This window comes from Pan troglodytes, chromosome 15 (genome assembly GCF_028858775.2).
Source record: "Pan troglodytes isolate AG18354 chromosome 15, NHGRI_mPanTro3-v2.0_pri, whole genome shotgun sequence".
Lineage (NCBI taxonomy): Eukaryota > Metazoa > Chordata > Mammalia > Primates > Hominidae > Pan > Pan troglodytes.
The window spans coordinates 90,662,267-90,675,121 of NC_072413.2; the positions used below are offsets into that span (position 1 = coordinate 90,662,267).

General features: G+C 51.5%; 1 protein-coding gene across 4 annotated transcripts in view; it reads left to right on the forward strand.

Moving 5' to 3' along the window:
• Positions 1 to 12,855, forward strand: part of RIN3 (Ras and Rab interactor 3) — a 175,491-nt gene that overhangs the window by 142,495 nt on the left and 20,141 nt on the right. For all 4 annotated transcript variants that reach the window (XM_063793863.1, XM_063793864.1, XM_016926624.4 and 1 more), the window contains exon 7: positions 2,809 to 3,117. In XM_063793863.1, coding sequence (XP_063649933.1) covers positions 2,809 to 3,117 — 309 coding nt within the window. The remainder of the gene's footprint in view (positions 1 to 2,808; positions 3,118 to 12,855) is intronic.

Genomic DNA, 12,855 nt, shown 5'->3' on the forward strand with positions numbered 1-12,855 from the left:
CTGAAGGGTGTGTGTGGAGGGCAGAGGAGAGGGGACAAGACAGGGGGACGGCTCAGGAGGCTGCGGCGGGGCAAGGCCAGTACCTGGTGGCCTTCAGCAGAGCGAAGGAGGTGGAGCACAAGCTGGACCTCTGCTGGAAACAGCAGGAATGACTTCAGCCTTGGGGCAGCTGGCTGGCAGGATGCAGACACACCATGGGTCCTGTTAAGGCCAAATCTGCTTCGGGCACCAAGATGTCAAGAGGTGCTAGACTTGGAGTTTGTCCTGGCAGGTGATATGGCAAAGTGTCACCAGAGCCTGCCGTGGGCACGAATGTGTGGGGCAGAGAGGTTTCCAGGCAGTGAGAGGTGGCAGCTGAGCTGAGCCACCAAGGACGGGAAGGGCTGGAGCTACACAGATGGAGAGAAGGGCCCTTCAGCCTTTGGGAACAGGGTCAGCATCCACAGCAATGGTGCCATTCCAGACACTGCACGTGTCAGCCTCATGACTACAAACCAGACCAGATGGGCTTGGCTATTGTCATGCCCAAGAAGCCACAGCTCAGAGAGGTTTGGTGACCTGGCCATGAGGACAGAGCTGGTAGTAGAGCTGGGCTTCAGACCCAGGCAGCCCAGCCCTTTCCATGAGCTGAGTCTCTGCCTCTGCCTCTCCCTTCCAAGCTCTTCCCATGTGTGTGGCCAGTCAGATGGTGAAGGAACTTAAACCACATAAAAAGGCCAGACAGGGTGGGGTGTGGTGGCTCACACCTGTAATCCCAGCACTTTGGGAGGCCGAGGAGGGCAGATCACTTGAGATCAGGAGTTCAAGACCAGCCTGGCCAACATGGTGAAACCCCCTCTCTACAAACAATACAAAAATTAGCCAGGCGTGGTGGTGGGCACCTGTAATCCCAGCTACTCAGGAGGCTGAGGCAGGAGAATTGCTTGAAACCCGGGAAGTGGAGGTTGCAGTGAGCCAAGATCACACTACTGCACTCCAGCCTGGGCAACAGAACAAGATTCTGTCTCAAAAAACAAAAAAGAAAAAAAAAAAGGCCAACAGAACTCCATGCTTAGGGTGCTTCTGGTTTTATTAGGGAGACAAGTCACAAGGAACAATTGGATACAAAACAGTCCTGACGTGAGGCTGCTGAGGGCCCGAGACTAGAGAGGAGGTGCCAGGAAGAGATCCTGCGGCTCTTAGATGTGAAGGGGCTGGGAGGGCGTGGGCACAGCCCTCTCATTTTGCAGTTCAGGAAACAGGCCCTGGGAGGGGAAGAGACGTGGCCGAGGTCATGCAGAAGCCCAGGACAGTGGGGAAGTTCAAGTCCCTGCTCCCAGGTCAACCCCCATCTGCGCCCATCTCTGCCTGCGGAGGCTCCAATGAGGTCGGGAGGTGGGCGTGGAAGGAGGGTCAGGAACGGGGTGAGGGAAGTGAGGGCAGCCCTGTGTTCTGCTGAAGGGGAAGAGGGAGGCAGCAGCAAGGGACCCAGGATGGCCATGGGCCAGCTCCAGGCCTGAGTGGCAGGGAAGGGCTGTCCGGGCCTCTGTTGAGACCCAGCCCCGTGGGAGCATGAGTCCCTCCCTCCTCTCTCAGGGCTAGGGCAGCACAGGTGTCTCCTTACAGGAACAGGGCTTGGGACCTCCCCTTACTCAGCCCGTAACCAAGACCCATCCCCTGGAGACAGAGGAGGGCCAAAACAGCTTCCTAAGAATATGTTTCTACAGTCACCCAAAGCAACTGGACATCCCCTTGGTATCAAGTAGACATGAGTTCAAGTCCTTGTTCAACCCCCAACCCACTCCATGAGAGCCTAAGCTGGTCCATCCTCAGAGTGGGCATCAGAGCACATATGCCTCAGAGCAGCTACAAGATCAGAGCGCCAACTCCTGCTCCAAGAGCTGATCGGGAATGCCTCTCAGATAGGACGACATTCGGACAGTGAAGGAACCAGCCATGTGGACGACTGCGAGGCGACTGCGCCACACAAAGGGAACCGCAGGAGCAAAGGCCCTGGGGCAGGAGCAGGCCTGGCAGTTGGCAGAGCAGCCTGAGCATGGGGAGCAAGCAAAGCAATGAGTGAGAGGTCACAGGGCCCGATCACAGCGGGGCCTCTTAGGCCATGAGGAGGCTTTGACTTTGATTTGATTGCATGGGAGATGGGGGCCATTGGAAGTTTCCAAACAGAAGCATGTTACGATCAAAGATGTCATAACAGGACAACACCAGCTGCTGTGTTGACAAGAGACTATAAGGGCCAGGGCAAAAGCTGACTGACATAACCTGGGCAAGAGATGATGGTGGTAGCCTGACCAACCCAGGTCAAGGTAGTAGCCACAGAAGTGATAAAAAAGTAAGGTTCTGGATGTACTGTATTTTTGAGACTAGAGTCAAGTGGGTGTGGGAATTGGAAGAGAGATATCAAGAATAATTCCACCAATCATTTACTGGGCATTCAGGCCATCAGCATACAGCTGCCCAGGTTGTACACTGTACAACTCCAGTGTGAGTAACACCCTCTGAAGTTATGTACTCATAGGCAGCCCTGTGAAAGTTTGCTCTCTGCCAGGCCCTGTGAAAAGCATCAGGATACAATGACCAGTTAGTATTAGTTCCCAGGGGCTCCTGTGCCAGTGCCTTTCCAGTGTGGCTTTCTCTTGAATAAACTGTGCTCTCTCATGTGTCAGAACCACAGGGTATAACTGCTGGGGCTGTGAGTGTCCTTCCAGGGGCCAGGGGATCGGGATGGCTGTGCTGTTGGGCAACAGAACCAGGTGGCAGGATCCCTGCGTCTGGTTTCCTCACCCTCGCTCTCTTGTTTACCTGCAGAAGCAATTGTAGAGTCTGCCTTGTACAAATGTGTCCTGAAGCCCCTGAAGGAAGCCATCAACTCATGCCTGCATGAGATCCACAGCAAGGATGGTTCGCTGCAGCAGCTCAAGGAGAACCAGTTAGTGATCCTGGCCACCACCACCACTGACCTAGGTGTGACCACCAGCGTGCCGGAGGTGCCCATGATGGAGAAGATCCTGCAGAAGTTCACCAGCATGCACAAGGCCTACTCACCTGAGAAGAAGATCTCCATCCTGCTCAAGACCTGCAAACTCATCTACGACTCCATGGCCCTCGGCAACCCAGGTCAGTGGGCAGCCAGGAGGGGTCTGGGTGAGGAGCTCTCTTTGTATGGGTCCATGACCCCACCCTGACAAGGACTCCAGAGCCCTTGGAAGGCCCCAGACTTTCCAGATTCAGAGCCCCCTTGGGGAGGAACTGAGTGTGGGTGGGGTGTAATTCCTGGGCCCTCTTGGAGTTACCTGGGGACTGGGAGGAGAGCCATGATCGGCTGTTGCCCTGGAGGCAAGCAAAGAAGCCAGCCCACACCTTAACTTTGTGTGAATGAGGAAAAGCACTGTGTTAGTTTGCTAGGGCTGCTGAAACAATACCACAAGCTGAGTGGCTTAGCCAGCAGAAACATATTGTCTCACAGTTTTGGAGGCTGGAAGGTTCAAGATTAAGGTGTGGGCATGGCTGTGCACCCTCTAAAGACACCAGGGAAGGTTCTGTTCCTTCCGAGCTTCTGGTAGCTCCTTGGCTTGTGGCCACAGAACTCTGATCTTCACATGGTGTGCTTCCTGTGTGCATGTCTGTGTCCCAATTTCCTCTTTTTGTAAGAACGCCAGTCAGACTGGATTAGGGGCCCACCCCACTCCAGTGTGACTTCATCTCAGCTAATTACAGCTGCAACAACCCTATTTCCAAATAAGGTTAAGGGTTAAGACTTCAACATACAAATTTTGAGGGGACAAAATTCAACCACTAACAGGTGCCTTAAACAATTAGCATTGATTTGACGTGTAAGTCCATGGGGCATGGACAACTATCTGATCTGGATCAGGCGTGCCTGAGCTTGGGTGGGCTTATTCATGGATCTGTGGTCAGAGGTGGGCCAGTTGGAGGCCAGATAGTCTGGGATGGCCTTGCTCACATGCTGGGTGGGTGGTTGGCTGTTGGCTGCTCTGGGATGGCCTTGCCCACATGCTGGGTGGGTGGTTGGCGGTTGGCTGCTCTGGGACGGCCTTGCCCACATGCTGGGTAGTTGGTTGGCTGTTGGCTGCTCTGGGATGGCCTTGCCCACATGCTGGGTAGTTGGTTGGCTGTTGGCTGGTCTGGGACGGCCTTGCCCACATGCTGGGTGGTTGGCTGGCTGTTGGCTGGTCTGGGATGTCCTTGCCCACTTGCTGAGTGGTTGGTTGGCTGTTGGCTGGTCTAGGATGGCCTTGCTCACATGCTGAGTGGTTGATGAGCTGTTGGCTGCTCTGGGATGGCCTTGCCCACATGCTGGGTGGTTGGTTGGCTGTTGGCTGCTCTGGGATGGCCTTGCCCACTTGCTGAGTGGTTGGTTGGCTGTTGGCTGGTCTAGGATGGCCTTGCTCAAGTGCTGAGTGGTTGATGAGCTGTTGGCTGGTCTGGGACGGCCTTGCCCACATGCTGGGTTGTTGGTTGGCTGTTGGCTGCTCTGGGATGGCCTTGCTCACGTGCTGAGTGGTTGATGAGCCGTTGGCTGGTCTGGGATGGGGATGACTGAGCCACGAGTTTCTCATCCTCCAGCAGGTTAGCACAGGCATGTGCCCATGGCACTAGCTGGGGCCCAAGAGAAGAAGCAAAGCCTGCAAGGCCCATCGAGGCCTGGCCCTGAACTGGCATGATGTCGCTCTGATGCCTTTCATTGACTTGTTTAGGCACAAGAGACCATCCCAGACTCAAGGAGTGAGGAACATTTCCCCTCTTGATGGAAAGAGTACAAAGGCACATTATAAAGGGTGTGGATGTGGGAGGGGAATCAGTGGGACTATTTGTAATCATTTGACTGCAGTCCTCCAGGCAGACAAGAACAGGCATCACTGCATGATGGAGCACAGCTCAATGAAGAGAATGCTGGCAGGATTCATCCCTTCAGCTGGTGCCCTTGTGCAGTGAGCAGACTGTGTACCTGGACACGGCTGCCACGGCAACAGAGAGTGGATGGATAGCCACCTCTGTACACTCACAGACGTGGGTTCGAATTCCTGGTCTGTCACTTATTACCTATTTAACCTTGAATGATTTACTTAACTCCTTAGAGCCCAATTTCCTCACCCGAGGAAGCTGCTTTACAGAGAGGGTAAAAGACCCTAAGACCGCTAATGGTTCAGAAGCCATACTCAGTCACTTGTGAGTATTAGAAACAATGTATGTAAAATGGTGGCCTCCATGCACAGCACCTGGCAGGCTCAACAAATGTGGCTGTGTTAAAAGAGGGATTCTCTTCATCTCCCCTGGAGAAGGGCAGGCCAGTTTGGCCATAGACCAACAGAAAGCAATTGTGGGTATGATTGGGGTATGGTGCCAGATCCCCTCACCCAAGAAACCTTTCCTCTCAGATCTGGTACAGGTCACAATTCCAGGTTGGAGTCACATTTTTGTGGTAAACTGATTTGTGTCCTGCGACCATGTGTTAGAATTGTGCTCCCCAGGCCAGGTGCGGTGGCTCATGCCTGCAATCCCAGCACTTTGGGAGGCTGAGGTGGGCGGATCACGAGGTCAGGAGTTTGAGACCAGCCTGGCCAACATGGTGAAACCCCATCTCTACTAAAAATACAAAAATTAGCCGAGTGTGGTGGCGGGCGCCTGTGATCCCAGCTACTCAGGAGGCTGGAGCAGGAGAATCACTTGAACCCGGGAGGCAGAGGTTGCAGTGAGCCAAGATCATGCCACAGCATTCCAGCCTGGGTGACAGAGTGAGACTCTGTCTCACACACACACATACACACACACAAAATAGAATTGTGCTCCCCAAAAGCAGACACCACGCCAAGGCGAACTCCATATTAACACTTTATCCTGATGTTGGAGATATGATGGGAAGAGAGAGGGTTGTAGTAGAAGCAGAATGTAGTGAAGGGTTTGTTTTCACAGAGTGGACATTAGGCTCGGAGGTCGGGTGTCTTGTGCAGCCTAGAACCCAGAGAACAGGCCCAGGATGTAAACTCTGCAACTGAGTAACCTCCAGGAAAAATCCCCAAAGAAGTACGTGGGGGACAGCGGACAGCCTGCAGAGCCCAGAGCTCTTGGCGAGTTTGACCTGGTCAGCCCCAGAGGGCTGGGACCCAGGGAAAGAGTCGAGTATGCCCTGCCAGGCGACATGAGGCGGAGGGTTAAGACCCCCTCATGGCCTGGCAAAGGGTGTCCGAGAATGAGCGGGGCCTTCTCAAGCCTTCTCAGAGAGAGGCAGTCCTGGCTGTCTCTGCAGCAGCAGGGGTCGGGGAGGGAGGCAAGCTCAGAGGTGTCCTACACGGCATGCAGGGAAGCAGCAGTCAGACTGGATCAAGGCAGAAAGGAGACAGAGCCCCGGGGGACCCTTTGCTGGGAACAGCCTCGGGGAGAGCAGGCAGGCTGGCCCTGGGACCCTGGGGGGGATCATGGAAGAGCAAGGTCCAGGCTTCCTTGCCGGCTCTGCCGCTTCTTGGCTTGTGGCTGTGTTCAGATGACTTCGGTGCTCAGCCTCAGTTTCCTCTTGTGTTCAATAGGCACAGCCACAACCACCTTGCAGGCCTGTCTTGAAGCTTCCAGGAGTCTGAAGTTTGCATGTGGCCCAGCAGTTGCCACTTAGTCACAATAGCTATTGATTGGTTTCAATGCTGAATTTCTAATTAGGGAACTTGTTTCCCCTAGGTTTGCTGGGCTTGGTGGTAAAGTCAGAGCCAAGGGTTTTATAGACCCTGAGACATCATGAGGGAGACAGCTTTGCGCTGGAAGGGGCAATTCCATTCTCAGTGAGCCCCAGTTTATCCAGAAACCCCTAGCTTCCTGGAATTCTTTTTAAAACCCCATGACTGAGCAGCAACATTCAAACACCATGATTTTTTTTTTTTTTTTAACACAGGGTCTCTTTCTGTCACTCAGGCTTAAGTACAGTGGCACCATCCCCCAGGCTCAGGCAATTCTCCCACCTCAGCCTCCTGAGTAGCTGGGACTACAGGTATGTGCCACCACACCCAGCTAATTTTTGTATTTTTTGTAAAGACGGGGTTTCACCATGTTGCCCAGGCTGGTCTTGAACTCCTGAGCTCAAGCAATTTGCCCGCCTTGGCCTCCCAAAGCGCTGAGATTACAGGTGTGAGCCACCACACCCAGCCTGACTTTTGTAAATTGACAGATAAAATTGTATGTATTTATTGTGTACAACATGATGCTTTCAAGTATATCTACATTGTGGAATGACTAAAGCTAGCATCATCTCACATAGTTATCATCCTTGTGGTGAAAGTCAAACACCGTGATTTTTGCTAACAATGAATTCGCTTCCTAAAAACTTACCAGAGAGCAGGGATTCGAGGAAGGAATGGCTCATTTTGAGTAGGGAGGAGGAGCAAGAAAGGCAGCTGCTGGAAAGGGCATGGCTGGTGCCGCATGTGGTTGAATGGAACAGAACCAGGTGCTTGCTGCTTTCTATCCTCAGCAGGCAAGAGGGAGGGAGGCCTGAATCTCTGCAGATCCAGAAGCCAGACCCAGTCGGGGAGACTCTGAGACATGAAGGTCAGGCCAGGGTCTCCCCCAGAAACCAGTGGGTTTCTTATCAAGGAACAGAAAGAATGTTTCCCTCCCACCACTGGTTGAGCACTGGACTAGGAGCACCATGACTCCCAATTTCATCTCTGAACCGGGCAGGCCAGGGCTGCTCCATTCAGAGCCTCAGCATCTTCACCTGGGTGAAATTAGGTTCTGCTCAAATGGGTTTGGGATTTGTCAACCCCAAATCCAAAGAGCAGAGGATTTGGGGTTCATCCACGGTCCTGGTTTTGAATCCCAGCTTCGGTGCTATAGCCTTGGACATTAATCTCCCTGGACCTTTGTTTGTGTACAAAATGAGGGTGATACACTTGTCATGTTGCGATGCGGGGGCTGGGACAGCACATGGGACAGCCTAAGTGCTCAAGGAGTTACTTCCTGAGCCTCAGTTTCCCACTCTTTAAATGGGGCTAGGAACGCCTCTCTCTGGGCTATTGTGAGGGTCGAAGTTTATGAATGAGCGTCTAGATGTTAGGATACAGGAACAGCTGCCTCCCAGCCACGTTCCCAACAATATAGAAGCTGAATTCAGTGGTTTTCAAGATGGATTCCCCAAGGCACCCCAGGGGCCACCAAAGGGTCAAAAGACAAGCTGGGCCCCAAGCCAGCTCCACCCCAGACAACCCTGCTTGTACCTGTTTTACACATGGGGTTCTGCATGGGATTTTGTTTCAAATAAAGAGTTCTATTTTTTTAACGTTTCATTTGGAAATAATTTCAAACTTCAAAAACTCTAAGAATAGAAACAGGACATAGAAACAGGACACCTGCAGACCCTTTGTGAATTGCTAACATTCGACCCTCTCTGCTTCATCATTTTCTTTTTCTTTTTCTTTTTTTTTGAGATGGAGTCTCACTCTGTCGCCCAGGCTGGAGTGCAGTGGCGTGATCTCGGCTCACTGCAAACTCTGCCTCCCGGGTTCACGCCATTCTCCTGCCTCAGCCTCCCAAGTAGCTGGGACTACAGGTGGCTGCCACCACGCCCAGCTATTTTTTTTTTTTTTGTATTTTTAGTAGAAACGGGGTTTCACCGTGTTACCCAGGATGGTCTCGATCTCCTGACCTCGTGTTCCGCCCGCCTCAGCCTCCCAAAGTGCTGAGATTACAGTAGTGAGCCACTGCGCCCGGCCATTCATCATTTTCTTTCTCTCTCTGCATACATAATGTTTTGTCTGAATAGTGTAAGGGTAACTTACATACACCTGTGTCCTTTACCCCAAACGCTTTCCTAGGTATTTTGTGGCATGTATGTATGTAACATTACATAACTCTTACATAGCCACGGTGGAGTTGTCCGTTGCATAAATTTATGTTAATACAGCATTTTTGTCTAAACTTTCAGGTTGTCACTTGACCTAATAAGGTCCTTTTTAGAATTTCCCCCTCATGTTCAGGATCTGATGAAGGGTTAGATATTCCGTGTGCTTGTCATATGTTTTTAACCTCCTTTAATTTGGAATATCTCATATCTGTTGCTGAATGATGGAAATAGAATCTGAGGAGTGCGTCATTAGGCAATTTCATTGTTGTGCAAACATTTTAGAGTGTACTCACACAAACCTAGATGGCACAGCCTACTATACACCTGAGCTATATGGTATGGTCCATTGCCCCCAGGCTACCACCCTGTACAGCATGTGACTATATTGAAAACTGTAGGCAGTTGTAGCTCAGTGGCAACTATTTGTGTATCTGAACATATCTAAATGTAGAAAAGGTGCAGTAAAAGTCTGGCATTATGATCTCATGGAACCACCGTCATATACGTGGTCCATCGTTGACCAAAAGTTCATTATGCGTTGCGTGACTGTATTTCCACAGCCTTTCTCTCTCTCTTTTTTTTTTTTTTTTTTTTTGAGACAGAGTCTTGCTCTGTCGCCCAGGCTGGAGTGCAGTGGCGCAATCTCGGCTCACTGCAAGCTCCTCCTCCCGGGGTCACGTTATTCTCTTGCCTCAGCCTCCTGATTAGCTGGAACTACGGGTGCCCACCACCATGCCCGGCTAATTTTTTTTTCGTATTTTTAGTAGAGATGGGGTTTCACCATGTTAGCCAGGATGGTCTTGATCTCCTGACCTCATGATCCACCCGCCTCGGCCTCTCAAAGTGCTGGGATTACAAGCGTGAGCCACCGCGCGTGGACTCTTTGTCTTTAATGATATTGATGTTTCTGAAGGATACTGTTTTTTTTCCCCCACCCCCACCTTTTCTTAATGAAAGTTCCTCATTTTGTGTTTGTCAGATGTTTCCTGATGATTAGATTGAGGTTATGCAGTCTTAGCCAGATCCCAACTGACTTCAATTCTGACTTTGACGTTCAGCAATTTTAGAACGAGGTCCCAGGCATTCAATCATACCTTCCCCTGGCAGGTGATCCGGGCAGCTGTGTAGTCTATGGCCTTGCTACCCGAGGTGTGGTATGCAGCCCAGCAGCTCTTTGTTGAGCCCTGGGAGCTGTGAGTGACCCCACAGAGAGGCAGACTCCAGCCCGAGTCCCGCCTACCTCCACCACTGACCTACTTCCTCCACCACTGACTGCTTTAAACAGAAAACAGCCCTCCCTGTCCACCACTCCTGACTTCCATCCTGCCTAGCCCTGCCTCTAGTCTTCCCAACCCCCTCACCTCCAGGGAAGATGCCTCACCCGCCTGCCTCATTGCTATGATGCAGGCAACAGTAGCTTGATGTGGTACCTTCATGGCCCGCTTGAAAGGGGAATAAAATAGGGCGGGCCACTAGCAAGACCTGTTGGAACAGCGAGGAAAGGGGTAAACATGGAGACACAAGATCTGGGTTAACTGGCCATGCTATCTTCTCCAGAAAGATAGGGCCAGGATTAAACCTAGTATCAGCTCACTCTAAAGCCTGTGCTTCTATCACCGTGCCAGTGGCCGGCCTGGGAATGGACCCCAAGCTTCAGAATCCTGGTCGAGTGTGTCTTCTCCTGTCACAAGTTTAGGGTCCTGGGTTAGGCAAATTGGGGAGTTCACGGAAGCAAATGGCTTTGGATAAACTGGCCCTCCATCCTGGAATCAGGAGCAGACCGGATTCTTCATGGACTTCATGAGGCTTGGTGAGAGCAGCCAGAACTTCTAGATTCATCTCTTCTATTACTTTGACAAAGAAGTCATTCCCACCTCCTTGATATCTAAGACTAGTCATTCGGAGCTAGTCCTCTGCTGGGGAGAAACAGACTTAAGCCCAAGAAACCTCTTCAAGATGGGAGGGGGAGAAAGACGGTAGGGGTGCAGTTTGGGAACCTTCTAATGTGAATGCCGAGCAGGAGGCATCCCAGAGGGTACTGATGGCCACAGGCTGCCTTTTCAACTCCTTGAGTAGTCTATGTAAACACCCTGATACCACCCACGTGAGCTTCTGGAAACAGGGCCTGGCTCCTAACCCCAGGGGGATGGAGCACACTAATGACCAGGTGGTGGGACGTGGGGGCCAACCGGGTGGTGATAGATTCCCAGGTCCCCTGCCATCCACTTCCCTGGCAGAGACCATAGAGTCAAGAGTCCACAGCTGGTTCAGGCAGGGGCAGCCACAGAGGAATTGGATGGGAGGAGGGCTCTTGATGGGGACCCCAGGGGTATGGAATAATGGGCCTTGTGACATTGACGGGGTAGAGAGGACAGGGAGGAAGGTCAGGCTGTTGATTTTTTTAAATCTGTGTTTAAAAACATTAAACTGGGCTAGGCACGGTGGCTCACGCCTGTAATCCCAGCATTTTGGGAGGCCAAGGCGGGCGGATCATGAGGTCAGGAGTTCAAGACCAGCCTGACCAACATGGTGAAACTCCGTCTCTACTAAAAATACAAAAATTATCTGGGCATGGTGGCACACAACTGTAATCCCAGCTACTCAGGAGGCTGAGGCAGGAGAATCGCTTGAACCCAGGAGGCAGAGGTTGCAGTGAGCCAAGATCACACCATTGCACCCCAGCCTGGGTGACAGAGCAAGACTCCATCTCAAAAAAAAAAAAATTAAACTGATTTTTGATGATCAAAGTCACTCATGTTTATTGTTGCAAATTGATCAATAGTATGTTGGTGAATTTCTTTCTAGTCTTTTTGAAATAACTACAGATAGGTAAATAGATAATTGGTTAAGGAAACATTTGCTGCTATAAACATTTGCTGCTATTTGATGCTGGATAAGCCCTCTCATCTCTAACTCAACAGAAGTGTACTTCTCACTCATGTAAGTCCAATTGCATAGAGGAGGTTTCGAGGTGGAGGGCCATGCTCCATATGGTCATTCAGGGATCCATGCATAGGAAGACTTCCTAGGTCTCCCTAGGGATTGACATCCAGGTGACAGGAATGGGGGGGCATCTGAAAGAGAGCTTTCCTTCTCCAAAAGGTTGTAACTCACAACCTCGCTTTTTTACCCCACAACACAAATGGAGTGCAGGCCCCCTAAGATGTCATGTTCTGAGGCTTATAGAACAAAATCCCCTCCTGTCTTTCATAATAATTGTGTCTAGCATTTACTAGTCCATGCTAATCACCTTCCATCTGTCTTGTCATGTCATCCTCACAACCACTCCAGGGGATGTGGACACTGTGATTATCCCCATTTTACAGCTGAGGAAACTAAGGCTCAGTGAAGTTAAGTAGCACGCTTAGGGTCACACCTGATGAGCAGGTGAGTGGTTGACCTGAGACTTGAACCCGGGTCCTTTGCTGAAACCCAGGGCCCTCTGGCCTCTCCAGCCTGCCTCCTCAGGGCATCCTGAGGTCAGAGATGACCTCAGAAAAGACAGACACAAGTCATGGCTGAATTTTGCAGTGCCTCCAACCTCATGCCTTTTCAAGCCAGAGTGGGACTTCATGGCTTCAGACCTCAGAGCCCACAGCCTGTGTAGCTGACTGGCTTGTGGGCTGAGCTCTCTGAAGAGGAACCCAGGGAGCTGGAGTGTTTTCCTCAGGGACACAGTGTAGCTCAGAGCAGAACTGAGACTTAACCAGCATCTGTGCAAAGTGCAAGCAACCAAACAGGGTAGCTTCAAGGAGCTCAGTGGGAGAGAGGGGGCTGGGTTCTAATCTCATGACAGCCACAGACTTGACAAGTGACCTCCAGCCAAGCATTTCTCTGCCGAGGCTTCAGTTCTTTCATCTGTGCAGCTGAAAGTTCAGACTAGATCAGTAGTTTTCAAACTATTTCCAGGAAACTCTCTAGGGGCCACAGACATAGCTGGGGGCCACCATGGGAACAGTGGAGGGGCATAGTTGAAAGGAGATGAGCAGGCCAGCTCTGCTGCCCCA